At 43.4% G+C, this 15113-nt stretch overlaps 1 protein-coding gene across 1 annotated transcript in view; it reads left to right on the top strand.

The window, feature by feature from the left end:
• The window catches only part of ELL (elongation factor for RNA polymerase II), a 110564-nt gene that overhangs the window by 57595 nt on the left and 37856 nt on the right, over nt 1-15113 (top strand). The window contains exon 4 of the mRNA XM_075337853.1: nt 7334-7497. Coding sequence (XP_075193968.1) covers nt 7334-7497 — 164 coding nt within the window. The remainder of the gene's footprint in view (nt 1-7333; nt 7498-15113) is intronic.

Raw genomic sequence — 15113 nt, 5'->3', positions numbered from 1 at the left:
CCTGATGTAACGGATCCGGCGCAGAATATGCAAAAACGGATGCGCCTGATCCTTTTTCTTGATGGATTCGGTATACCTGATCTGACGGCCGGATCCGTTTTTTGCCGCATCGCGCAGGATCTGGCATCCATAGGCTTCCATTGTAAATCACACCATATTGCACCAGATCCGGCACGATAGGTTTTTTTTTTTACAGAGACCAAAAACGTTCAATGAGATGTTCCATCCAGCCACATTGAGTAATTACGCCGGATCAGTCACAAGCCGGATGCAACACAAGGCAATCAGGCACAATCCGGCGCTAATACAAATCAATGGGGATAAAACGGATCCGGCGCCAGATCCGGTTTATCCGTTTTTTTCCGGATTGTGCGTGATAGAAAAAAAAACCTGATGTGTGAACGTAGCCTAATTCATGCTGCCCAAACCACAGGCCACGTGATGTAAAGCCTGGCTGCAGAATTCCAGCCTGCTGCAGAGGAGACTGGTACAGCACCACCCCCAGTTGGCCTGTCCTCAGCGCTGCTGGAGGTGAAGGAAAGGTCTCATACTACTTTTGCACTATAAATACACTCTTAGACTATAGAGACACAAAGTTAAAATGACAGGTTTTTGTTATGTAAAAAAAATCTTGCCAAGAAAAATAATTTCAGAACTTTTTACACTTTTCAGTGTCGCCTATAATCCGTACAATTTAATTAAAAAACAAACTGAAATCTTTTCAAGTGGGAAAAAAGTTAAACTAAAATGATGATTAAATAAATAAGTAAAATAATAGAAGCACCACACTGACTAACAAATAGAAAGAGATTTCCCCAATCGTAATGATAGTATTTTATGTAACCTTTATTAATTATATTAAAATATTTAAAATTATTAATAATAATGCCCAACAGTGCCAAAAATTATAAATTTCATAGGGCAGCCCTCTTTTGATGATTTAGCCAAACCTTGAGGCACAATATCCCTCATGAATAATTTGATTTAAGTTAATGAATTCACAATTAAGGTTACCGACCCCACAGAGATGCTGTTGGCCAATCGTGGATGGCGCTGGAGATTGCTCAGAGACACTGCCTCATCATTACTCCATCAGTAAGCTTCAACAGTAGGTAAATCCGCTCTTACGCCAATTGGAAAGCATAGCGTCAAAGTGGCACCGTCAGCCAATTGCAAACGGCGTTGCTGATTATCCTATCTGAGCCGGACCCATCCTTGCTTCACCACTGGTGGCTTCACGATATTAGATCCAATTGAAATACAATACACATATGTATGTGTATGGCATGGTACTGTCTGTGATAATAAATAAAAGCACCTTTTAATTTAATACTTAATTGAAGTACCCTTTGAATTTATGGCAACATTCAGTCATTTTTGGTAGATCAACAGGTCACAACTAGAATTGGCAATCTTTGCCCACTATTCCTTGCAGTAGCGTGCCAAATCTGCCAAATCTCCACAGCTTTTCAATGGGATGAGGTCTGTGCTCCTGTTGGGCCATGCAAAAACCGGTTAACTTCTGGCAAAACCATTTTTTTTTTTTTGTTGATTTTAAGGTATGCTTAGTGTCCTCATTGTGCTGAAAAGGTAAAATTCATCTTCAGGCCTCTGATAAGGCTGAAGGTTGTGAAGCGACATTGACTGATACTTGGAACTGTTCATCATGTTCTCCACCTCAACTAAAGCCCCGAAGCAAAAATGCCTACACCATGCTCCACTGTTGGTGTGGTGTTCCTGTGGTGATGCGCGCTGTTGGCTTTGCACCTAACCTTTTTGGATAATGAAAAGACAGGGGGCACCTTTCCCTCTTGGGATCTCAAACAGCAACAATGAACAACAGACAAATGTAAGAGGAAAGCATTGCTGTATAATGGGGATCATCCTATGTATGTGTATATAGACAAAAAATACCTTTTGGAATTACAAAATTGGTTCATTGGGCCATAACATATTTTCCATTCGACTTGATATAGGTTTTAGGAAAATCTAGTCAGGCTTGGATGTTTTTATTTGTAAGGAAAAACTTCTGTTTTGCCACTGTACACTACTTGGCAGACATATGACGAGTATGGGATAAGGTTGTCATACAATGCACACGCAGTACTTGCCAGAAATTCCTGCAACTCCTTTAGGCTACTGTATGTTCACACAGGGCCTCTTTTGTTATGTGCGTTTTGAGTGCATCTTGAGTATGCATCTCATTTTTCTGAAAATGCACCCGCGTAAGAAATGCATTCATTTTTGAGGTGCTTTTGATGCGTTTTTACCACGTTTTGCCCATTGCGTTTTGTAAGTGATGTCTATTGATTATAGTGCTCAAAAGTGCGGTAAAAACGCAAAAAGAATTGACATGCTGCATGTTGGCTGCATCTTGAAAAACGCAGCCAAGATGCAGCCAACAAAAGATGCCCAGTGTGGACAGCAAAATCGAAATCTCAGACTTTGCTGGGAGAAGGAAATGCATGGATTTTGGTGCATCTTTGTGACCTCAAAAGCGCACCAAAAATGCCCTGTGTGAACTTAGCCTAAATGTTGTTTTAGGTCTTTTAGCAATCTCCTGGATCAACTTTGTTTTTTTTCATCTATTTTTGAAGTAAGGCCGGGGCCACACGGGGATCTACTACGATCCTCGCATGACATTCGCTCACGCTGGCAGCACAGCGGGAGACGAGTGTCCCTGCGACTGAAGACTGATTATGCGATCGGACCTCAGCTGCGGGGAGAGGGCTGGCTCTGTGGGGTGGGCGGGCTCTGAGGAGGGGACTGGCCGGCACTAAGGAGGGGCAGGCAGGAGGAGGGGAGGGAAGGATTTATCTCCCTCTCGCCTCCGTTGCTGGCTATTGCCATTCTCGCCCTGCACTTGCGGTACACCGGTGTACTGCGAGTGCAGTGCGATTTTTCTCTCGCCCACTTGAATGAGTGCGAGAGAGAGTCTCGCATTAGTCACAGCATGCTGCGAATGTTTTCTCGGTCCAATTAGGGCGGAGAAAATAATCGCTCATGGGTGCTGAGACTCAAACTAATATTGGTCCAAGTGGAATGCAATAAAATATCGCATTCCACTCGCTACGATTTTCATGCCATGTGGCTAAGGCCTAAGTCCACTTCTAGGTAATGGACCTGGCTGCACTCCCAACATGCAGTCTGAACAGGTGCAAAACTGAGCATGACCTATAATAATAACAAAAAAAGAATGTTGCACTCTGAAATGCTAAAGCATGTAAACCGTAAGTGTAAGAATACATACCTAATTGCTTCAGGAAATCTAGGAAAGATTAAGATATTTAGCATACAAAAATAGCAATTTTTATATCTGCCCGGTAGCCACATCAAGGCATATCTCGCATACAGGATACCTACTCTAACACCTCTCTCTGGGTTAAAAACCTCTGTGTATGGGCAAGTAGGAACCTGGTACTAGACTATAAAATCACCTGTGGCTAATGGGGGAGGGGTGCACATCAAAGTGCGTATGCACAGGAGTGCAATGGACACTACTCTCTGACACAGAATGCGTCATGCACTCGGAGCTGGGCAGTAGGACCGCAATCTCACAAAATAGAGGAGGTGCCAAACCCGCGACCAGTGACACCCATCAGACCAGGGCGACCCCTAGGAGATTACTACAAAGGTATTTTTAAATTGTTCTGCGCGGCATGGGCACTTATATACAGTATTCTAGAATGCCGTATATAAGAGCTCACTGTGGTTGCCGCAGCTCATAAGGGAAAATCCTTGTGACAAGCTCCCTTTAACTCCCCCCATTGTTTCAGCTCACACATTATTCTCTTGAGCAGATATTTTATACCTTTGCCCCAAACTTTTTTTTTTTTTTTTCCTTCTCTGCATTTCAACTGGGGTATATATTATAAACCGTGGCCATCTATGGACACCGCTGCATGTTTTCACTTCTTAGCAGTAGTACTGATGGCAAAAAGTATAAACCTCATTCCAAAAAGTTGGGCTCTGGAGCAGTGAGGAAATTGCTAACTTTTTCGCAAGAGGGCTTGTAGCATATTGCACATCCGCATACCTTTATACATTTCTGTTCCCTTTAGTGTGGGTAGGTATAGCACAGTTACTGTCTGTGTTACAGAGATCTCTAAGGCTAAGTTCACATTTCCGTTGTTCTGTATCAGTCACATGGGTCGCTTGACGCATGTGACTGATGCGTTGTACAACGGATGACAATGAAAAGAATTTCATTGTCGGACTCCGTTGTGTGCAGGAGGGGGCGGAGCCGAGTGGGGGGGCGGAGCCAGGCGATGAGGATGTCGGTGGCAGTGCTGCGGTCTGCAGGGCTGGGGACAGGTGAGTGAGTGTAAGTGTGTGTGTGTACATGTGCGGCATGCGGGAGGGGGCGGGGCCGAGCAGGGAAGTGTCGGCTCCCTGCACACGTAACCAGACTAAATATCGGGTAAAGCAAAGCATCCGACGTTTACCTTGGTTACCCGATATTTACCTTGGTGACGGGTGTACACCGCTTAGCGCTGGCTCCTTGCACCGTAACCAGGGTAAATATCGGGTAACTAAGCAAAGCTGGTGACGTGTGCAGAGGGCCAGAGAGCACGCGCAGCGAAATCCGACGGATTGCACTGCTCAAAAAACGTTACAGGCTGCGTTCCGCCCGGCGGTCAGTCGTTCCACGACTGATCAGTCGGGCGGAGGGTGCAACGCAGCATCATCAGTCACAATCCGCCGCTCATACAAGTCTATGGGAACAACAGAATCCGCCGAACGGATTCCGTTTACCAGAGCAGCGGATTGTGACTGATACAATTTAACGGAAGTGTGAACCTAGCCTTATGCTGCCGTTATCAATACCAATAGCTCTAAAATAATGATGGGAAAAATAGCTGACCCATAACTCTATCAAGCAGGATGAAGTTTTGTTAAGAGTAATCTTTTTGTAGGAGCAATGCACCTAAGCCATGTATATATGTAGCTTAAAAAAAAAAGTTGACTAAAATGATATCTGCAATCTGATGTTTTATACCAGGGAAATCCCTGTTTTTCTTATATGGAAATGAGCTGTTATGGTCAGTGGGCCGGACACAGATCTCCTTGAGAATTTGCCCCCAGAGCTTGTTTTATACAAAAGGGGGAAGCTACCAGTATGAGACATGTAATGACAGACAATTTTTATCACACTCTCTACACTAAGATCAGAACTAACACTGTAGAACAGAAATTAACTTTGCCTCATTACAAACACATCTGTATTTATAGCTGTCCCCCTCATGGTGCTTTTCTTTAAAGCTGTGCCTGATTACTAACACCGTACAGAAGAGTTAAACCTTGTCTCGGTGCAGACACCTTTCTAGTGATGAGAGCTCTGCTGTACTATGCTTTCCCGATACACACTGCCTGTGAGATGGAAGCTGAAAAGAGGACACCTGCAGTGCAAATGTGTTTTGTAATGAAAGTTCACTTCTGCTTTATTGTGTTCTGATCTCCGTATAGAGCTGTGTGTGATTGAGAGCAAAGTGTCAGTCATTACATGTCTCACTCTAGTAACATCTCCTTTCATATACAATAAGCTCTAGACTCAGATTCTCAGGGAGATCAGTGTCTGGCCCATATAAGAAAAATTTATAGAATACGACCTCAGATTGCAGATATCATCTTATTAAGGCTGCTTTCACACCTCCGGTTTTAGCAGAGCCGGCCAATGCGGCTCTAAAACCTATGCAACTGATGCGGCGACAATACTGCATCCTTTGCATACATTTTTGACATGCAGCCAGTCCGTTTTTAGCCACTTGCGGCACGCTACTGAGCATGCGCAGTGGAAAAAAACCGCATGCGGCGGCTGGATGCGGTGTTTGCCGCAGGACGCCGCATGCAGCGTCCATAGGCATGCATTGCAAATCCCGCCGCATATGCCGGATGCGGCGCAATGCGTTGTTGTTTTTTTTTGCCGTAAAAAAAACGTGCCAGGCAACGTTCCATCCGGCCGCCGCATCGGCTAAATCTGCTGCATGCGGCAAAAACCGGACTGAACGCAAGCCCATGCGGCACAATTCGGCACTAATGAAAGTCTATGCAAAAAACCCGCAACCGGCGGCAAAAAAACCCGGTTGTGGTTGTTCTGCAAAACGCCGGATTGTGCCGCACAGGAAAAACCGGAGGTGTGAAAGCAGCCTAAGCTTTCTATTACCCACATGCCCAAATATATAGCTTAGGACTGACCTTACTGATAGATTCTCTTTAACAATGAACACACACCTTGGTGTGAACAAGGGATACGTTATGGCTTTTCTTATGGTGCAGCTACCTTTGGTGGGCCTTATGGTGTGCTTTGTGCCCCCTGTGTAGATTAGTAGAAGGTCCCCATGTGCTGATTTACGGAGATGTTGCTAACAACTTGTTTACCTTGGATCTGCACTTGGGAGTCTTCTAACCCCCCCCCCCCGTGTCTTACAGAAATAACTTTCTCTGCAGCTTGAAGAGTAAGTGAGCATCAGATGAGACATCTTTGGCCCACCGTGGTCATGCTGTGTACTAATTTGCTTGTGTGTTTTCAACATAAAAGCTTTTCTATGAGCAAAAAAAACACTTTTAAAATGTGTCTTGATTTTTTTTTCTTTTTTACCTCCAATTTTTGTTTATACAGCCATATGGGTTAACTGGTCATTCCCATCATAGCCATTCATAGCTGAGCCGGGCTATCAGCCATCCAAAGTGCAAGCTTCTGGAAAGATCAGAGCACTGCTGTGCTATGCTGTTCCATCACTCGCAATCACTTTTTGGCCTTGATGCACACTGCTTATGTTGCTGCTTCTTAAGGCTACATGCGCACGCTACATCTTTGTGTTCACAAACAGCAGCCAAAACTGCAGCCAAAATTGCACCTTGTCAGAGAGAGCCTGGAGAGCATTTTGCTGTTGACAATGTTAAAAACGCTTGAGCAAATACGCACCGAAAATGCGAAAACAATGCATGCGTTTTTCTATGTGTTTTTCGACCAGAGGTGCCTTTTTTTGCTGAAGAAACAAAACTGTGTGCGCACATAGCCTTATGGGAGTTTTGGAGACTTGTTGAACCACACTGACTTTCTAGAGAAGCATATGTGACTGATGCTTGAATGCCAATACCACCATCTCTGCAATGAATGGCTAATATGGCGAGGTATAGCTTGAATTTGTGTGTGTTGAAATATGAGGTGGGGGAGAGACACCCAACAGGTTTTCTTATCCCATTGGGGGCATTGCTGGTGCAGAAATCCTGGATCTCGTTTTTCTTAGACCTAGGTTTAAAATACATGTTAAGTGGGTGTACACACAATGCTTCTTTTTATATGATGTGTTGTTTGCATCCTCTTATTTAGCAATGGAAATATCAAGCTCGACTGTCTGGGCAGCATCCAGGATAAAATCACTGTATGTGCTACAGACGATTCCTATCAGAAGGCACGACAGAGCATGGCCCAAGCTGAGGAGGAGAACAAAAGCAGAAGTGCCATAGTCATTAAAATGGGTAGTCGTTATGGAGGTATGATTTTACATTACTGCTCTTATTTCACTTTTTTTTATATTGTTTTATTAAAGGTGTCTTCATGTTTTTTAAAAGTGATGGAAAGTTGCTAGGATATGCTATCCCTTTCTGGTCGGTGGCAGGCTGTCTACAGATGATCATCCCTTACCATCAGCCTTAGGCTAGATTCACACAACCATTCCGTTTTTGCGGTCCACAAAAAACTGTCCTGTTTTTTTCATGGATACATCCGTGTGGCATCCGCATCCGACCTGTTCCGTATATGGTCTGTGTGTTATCCGTGTGACTTGCAGGTGTTTTTTTTTTTTTTTTTGCGGACTCCAAAAAAAAACACGGAAGGAGAATTACATGCAGTCCAGGGTATGCGGTTACATGCTGCTCCTGATATAAAGTCTATTGGGAACAGAATCTGGGGCAAAGTGGTAGGAGCAAGCACTACATATTCACTGATCATCGGTACGGCTATCGCACTGCTCCCGCGGTAGCACTTTGATCTTCCCAAGCCGGCCGTTCATTAGCCTCATACCATATTCACTCCTTCCCTGTCTGTGATTGGTTACAGTCAGACGCGCTCCCACGCTGAGTGAGAGCTGTCTGACTGCAACAAATCAGCCGACGGTGGGCTGGTTTATATCGTACAGTACAGCTCAATAAAGAATTTTAAAAAATGATGTGCGGTCCCCCCCCCACCCCAATTTTGATACCATCCAAGATAGTCTCACACCTGCTGGCTGCTATTTTCAGGCTGGGAAGACCCACATCATTTTTAGGCTGGGTGGGCTCCCAATATCAGCCAGCAGCTGGCCGGAATTGCCGCATCCATTAGATGCGACAGTCCCGGGACATTACCCAGCTCATTCCGTTGCCCTGATGCGGAGGCAAACTGGGTAATATATGGGGTTGATACCAGATGTGTAATGTCCCCTGGCATCAAGCCCAGAGGTAAGTGTTGTCATGGCGTCAGTGATGTCGGGTATCTGACAAACCCAGTCAGTAATAAAAAAATAAATAGATGACAAACAAATATTTATATTTGAAAGAAACACTCCCCAACGTATAACCTCTTTCACCATTTTATTGGAAAGAAAAAACAAATCCGGGTCCAGCGTAATCCAATAAGGGGTTCCCACGACGATCCATACTCACTGTCCCAGTCAATGAAGAACAGAATATTCACCATTGACTGGGAGAGCAGTGCAGTGTTCTGAGCCAACATCAATAGGTCAGCCCAGGTCACTGCAGGGCATGACCAGCGCTGACTTCAGGAGGTTAGCGAAGTACATTACCTGCGGTGTTGGAAGCCGCTGCACTCCTGACATCAGCGCTAGTCACTGAGATCAATGACTGCTGCGTTCAGAAACGAGGTATCGCGGGCAGCCCGTGACGTCATCGTTAGTCAGTCTCGGACCGCTCGCTCATCAACCCTGCGGTTGCTCACACACTGCAGTGCGAGCGGATGCGGGGCTGTGGCAGGGAGAGGGACACAGAATGCACGGGCACCCGACGGAAGTCACACAAGTGCTTCTGTGCGGCTTCCAGGGTTTTTGCGGACCCATTGACTTGACATGGTCCTTTATGACGGAACAGAATAGGACATGTTCCATAATAATGGAACACATACGACATCCTGTGTGAATCTGATCCTACAAAAAAAAACACATCGAAGTGCTTTCCTGTGCCATCCGATCCTACACAAGACATTGAAAAGATGGTCCTGTCCATGGGTCTGCAAAAAAACAGGAACGGAACAGGACAGATGGAATGGACATATGAATGAGCCCTTAAAGGGGGCCTGCGCTTTCTTTTTGTTATTGCAGATTAAATTACCCACTGACCAGCACTTCTGTGCATATAATTGTTGCTAATGGAGGATCATGTGACCAGGCTTGTCCATCAGTCTCTTCCAATAGAGAAGCAGCTTTTCCATAAGTGGTGTATTAATGTCGGAGGAGACTTATGGACAGGCCTGGTCACATGATCCTGCACCAGCAACAATTGTATGCACAGCAATGCTGGTCAGTGTGCGAGGCAACAGCCGTAACAAGAGAAAGTGGCTTATCTCATTAAAGGGGTACTCTGGGGAGATTAAAAAATTGGTACTGTGCCTGCACTCATACAATATAAAGATTAGAATTCCAGTGCAGGTCTATTTTTTTTTTTTTTTATACAACACCTCTAATTCAGAGTGACAGCAACTGCTCAGCCCTATCCACTGGGTGTCCTGTTAATATCTGCTTCCACATCCAAGAATCTGGTGGACATGGCTTGCTCCTTAGATGTGTTTCCTGATAATGCCTGCTTCCCTATCTAATAGGGGGCATATCAGGGGCATGGCCTGCTCCATGCTGGTACTATCAGCCAGTCTCCTGATAATAGCAGCTTTCCTGTCCAAGAACATGAAGCCGATATTATCAAGAGACTTGCTAATAGTAACAGCTGGTGCTGAGGTGTGATGTAACATCCCAGAGGGGAGGGGGAGCAGTAAAGAGCAGCTCCCGTCACTCTGAATTACGGGCATTGGAAGGATAATACAACTGTACTGGGCATCTCAGCTCTATAGTTTGAGAAGATATACTTTTTTTTTAACAAAAAAAAAATGTTTGTACTGTTCCTGCACTCAGAGTACCCTTTTAAAGTGGCTGCTTAGCTTCTTTCATGTATCCCTAGAAGTGTTAAGAAAAACTGCATTAAATGAGCCTTGCTTTGATCACTACATGTTAATGGCCTATATGTAATCATAGCAATGAAGCTGCTTGCTGAAGAGTCTGAGTGAGTAGTCCATAAACACGTCCCTTCTTGCAAACTGAGTGTGCATATGTTTGTTCTAGAAGGGATGAGCTGAAACCGGTTTCCCCACACTGCATAGTTGTGATTCGTACAGCCGTCCTCTTCGGTCTCACAATACCTAGCACTTTGCCAACAGAAAAACTGTATCAGCAAATTGGCTACATCCTAGGTGCGAGCATAAAAATCCGCTTCATGGCTTATGCTAAATCATGAATGATATTGGGCCATTCCCATCTGTTGTTTTTTTTTTTTCTTTCTGCATATGAGACAAAAACGGACCGCTTTTATCAGCTTTTAATCAGCTTTTTGCTTTCCATTTTCAGCTGTTTTTTGGTCTGTCCATTTTTATCATAGCAGTGGTATCTATTTTTTTAAAATGCAAAACAATTAAACATTTTTTCAAACTTCTAATCACTTGGGTGATAAACAGACGACATGTGAGATTTAGTTTTTTTGATTGGGCAAGCTTGACCTATAAATTGCATAAAAAAATGGACAGGTCTCAGTCACTTGTTTCGAGTATGACTAATACAGATGTCTGAATGTGGCAGGGTTCATGTGCTTTTTGCCAGGTCAGTGGCTTCATTGGAACTTCTGTCTGAAGCCCTGAAATATGGGATTCTGGCAATGCCTGACCTCCATATTGGTAAAGCGACTGTCTACCTCATTAGGTTGTGTGACCATGCTTCGTTTTTCATTCACCTCAGACACTATGTATCTGTCATGGTGTGTGAGGCTCTCTGTAGCTCAGTAACTCGGGGTCATCATGGTGACGACCAAGTGTTGTCATGGCAGCAATTGGGTCCCTGTGATCGCATTAGAGACCCATTCGCCAGGGAGCTAAGCAATTCCTCTCCCTGCCTCCTGAATGCTGCGATCACAAATAACAGCATTTAGGGGGTTAAACTGCCGGGAGTGGCACGGGCACCACTCTTGGCAGAGAGAGCTGGGTCTTGACTGTAACATGAGCCGCACACCCGGTAGTGATTGCGGGGGTACAGCGCAGGAATCCCCCCGATTGCCAGGACGTTGGGGAAAAAAATGCAAAAACGTGCTAAAAAAAACCCCCTGCATTTATATGTGCTGCGTTTTTGATGCCAAAACATGCATTTGTGTGCAGAAAATCCACTACGTGGGCACATACCCAGTGAATTAGCCTCTCCATCTGAAGCCATGAAAAATGGGATTCAGACAAAGCCCCGAAAGAGCGGCTGACGTGTGCTCCAAAGACGTGTGAACATATCCTACGGCCAAAATAAAGTTTTTAAATTCTTATTCACATACATTGTCTGCAACATATCTGATGTGACGTGGCCTACGATAACACTAGTGGCACTATCAGCTTCTTTACAGCATTTCTATAGAACTAATCATGGAATCTCCTGAGAACAACAGAACCTCCTACATTGCATGGAGGATTCTGATTAACAGCATTGTGGATTTTATGGCCGGTTCCTATTCATGGCATTGCATGTTTTACTTAGTCTAGTCCCCAAAAAAGATCAATCATAAGTGTGAATAATGGTTTATGGTCTGAACTTGTCCTGACTGTTTTCACTAAGCAGCTATTTTTCTCCTTTAAAATCTGGAATGTGGTCTTTTTTTCGTGGTTGCATAGTTCTGATTTCCAAAGTATGCGACTTGTCACAAACCTTCCTCCAGTTTTGTTACACATGGCTAGAGGAGCTCACCTCCTGTGACATGTTTATGGGACTTGTACTGGCCATGATTCCAGGAGCGTGACCTCACCACACAAGTATACTGAAGCTCACGCCAGGTGACATCACTGTACAGTACTACTTGGCTGCTCGCCTACGCTTGTGCTGCCTGTCCTTCTAAGCTATACCACGTCACTTGGCCCCAGGGACCTGGATGGCTACCAAGAAGAGGGAAAAGTATGGCTGATGTGAACAAACTTTTTGCTTCATTTGGCCTTAAGCTCACCCTGTGTTCCTTTTGTGTTTGGCTGCTCCTGCTTGGATTTTCTCATATAAGCCTCAACACTAAAGAATTTCTACACTATATAGAAAGAGAGCGATCTAGATAGCGAGAGATATAGATAGATATAGATAGAGAGAAATATAGATAAAGTGTGTGTGTGTGTATGTATGTACATATATGTATGTGTGTATATAATATATATGTATGTGTGTGTGTGTGTATGTATGTACATATATGTATGTGTGTATATAATATATATGTATGTGTGTGTGTGTGTGTGTGTGTGTGTATATATATATATGTATGTATGTATGTATGTATGTATGTGTATGTATGTATGTATGTATATATATATATATATATATGTATATGTGTGTATATGTATGTATATATATATGTATGTATGTGTGTGTGTATGTATGTATATATATGTATGTATGTGTGTGTGTATGTATATATATATATATATGTATATGTGTGTATATGTATATATAATATATATATGTGTGTATATATATGTATGTATGTGTGTGTATATATATATGTATGTATATGTGTGTGTGTGTGTATATGTATGTATATATATATATATGTATATATATATAATGTATGTATATATATATAATTATATATGTATGTGTGCGTGTATATGTATATATGTATGTGTGTGTATATATCTAGATATCTCTAGCTATATCGAATATATTCGGTTTTTTGACATGCCTTTTAATGATGATTATTATACACTAAGAATACAAAGTCATAATGTTCTTTCTAACTGCACATATGTTCTAGGGGTGTCTCCATATACCTACTGTATATACTAGAGTATAAGCAGAGTTTTTCAGCCCTTTTTTTTTTAAAGCTGAAAATTCCCCCTCGGCTTATACTAAAGTCGGGGTCCCACAAAGAAAATTATTCTCATATTCTCACCTCTCCTCTGTTCCCGCAGTGACCTCAGCTGCTTCTTGTAGACCACAAGGCACGTAGACCCCTCCGTGATAGTGTCTGATGCACAGGAGTGCAGGATGCAGTTATGTCTTTACTGCAGTTGAATGCTTTACAGCGGCGGCTGTGCAGCAAACCATTCAACTGCTGTAAAGCCACGATGGCATCCCACAGCGGCAGCTCCGTGCATGGGACATGATCATCAAGGGGTGCCTCTTGCAGACCGCAGGCGGATAGACTCTTCCGTGATTGCGTCCTGTTCATGGGGCCACCGCTACTGCTGTCAGCACTTTACTGCAGTTGAATGCTTTACTTCACCGCTGCCGCCATGAAGCATTCAACTGCAGTAAAGCCACGATGGCAGCCTGCAGCCACGTGCATTGGACACGATCACGGAGGGGTCAGGGGGTCTACAAGAAGCAGCTGAGGTCACCGCGGGAATGGAGGACAGGTGAGAATCATTTTTATTTCAGAAGAGGACAAGAAGGGGACCAGTAGGAGGACATTACTGTACAGCACATTATAAACGGAGAAAACCTCAAATTCCAATTAAAATGATTATCTTTATTGGTATATATTAAAAAGATGAAAAAACACCCAGTGGTTTTGCACACATAAGGACACATGAGAGGAGGAGCTAAAATATATATGGGATCCCTATAGCACCCTATGGGACCTTGCTCCTACCTGCCAACGGAGGGTATGACACCGTAAATGTTTTGGGCGACCCCGTTCCACGTCGGCTAGCCCTCACTGTGCCCTGAATAAATAGTGAATTAAGATATTAATTACACTGTTGATAGCCAAACAATAGTGATCAAACATACAGAGCATCAATAAATCTCAATGTATAGCAAACTACAGCAGTAGCAGTACATCACAAAACAAAGTTGCTCTTGAGGCGATGCAGAACATCCATTTGAAGGGAAGTAATTGATATTAATTCCTTCCCCTGGGTGTATTTTTCACCTCTATATGTTTTGGTCTTTATGTGTTTATCTGATTGCCCTCAAACACTGCATTGTATGCATGCACTTTGCCTAGATCAAGGCTGTGCAGTGTCTATTGGGCAATCTTGTTTTGTGATGTAGTTTTTCCATGTGTGATGGCCATAACATATCAGGACAAGGGGGGAAAAAATAACTGGCTGATGGAATAGCGCATATTGTGTTCAGTTGTGATCCCTTTTTTTGTCCTGTATAGCTTTCCATTATTTTTGGAAGCCTGCTGTAGTTTGCTATACATTGAGATTTATTGATGCTCTGTATGTTTGATCACTATTGTTTGGCTATCAACAGTGTAATTAATATCTTAATTCACTATTTATTCAGGGCACAGTGAGGGCTAGCCGACGTGGAACGGGGGCGCCCAAAACATTTACGGTGTCATACCCTCCGTTGGCAGGTAGGAGCAAGGTCCTATAGGGTGCTATAGGGATCCCATATATTTTAGCTCCTCCTCTCATGTGTCCTTATGTGTGCAAAACCACTGCGTGTTTTTTCATCTTTTTAATATATACCAATAAAGATAATCATTTTAATTGGAATTTGAGGTTTTCTCCATTTACAATTTGAACTCAATTCGGTTATACTATATTTGTTTTTTCTGTACGGCACATTACTAATAGGCCCAAGGAAGGGGCACAAGGATGGGCACATTACAATAAGGAGGGGGCACATTACTACAGATGGGCACAGTACCTTTTATTGGGATATATTTTTATTTTTGAAACCCCCCCATTAGCTGCTGCATTTCCCTTCCTAGGCTTATACTGGAGTCAATACGGTTTCTCAGTTTTTTTGTGGTAGAATTAGTGGCCTCGGCTTATACTCGAGTATATATGGTATTTAATATATAAAGCTGTGTGTGTGTATATATGTCCACTAAAGGAATCCGCACTGTCGCATTTATTTTTACGAATGTTTTCACAGAACGTC

This window comes from Anomaloglossus baeobatrachus, chromosome 1, assembly GCF_048569485.1.
Source record: "Anomaloglossus baeobatrachus isolate aAnoBae1 chromosome 1, aAnoBae1.hap1, whole genome shotgun sequence".
In the NCBI taxonomy this organism is placed as follows: domain Eukaryota; kingdom Metazoa; phylum Chordata; class Amphibia; order Anura; family Aromobatidae; genus Anomaloglossus; species Anomaloglossus baeobatrachus.
This window is presented reverse-complemented; position numbering and strand designations above follow the sequence as displayed.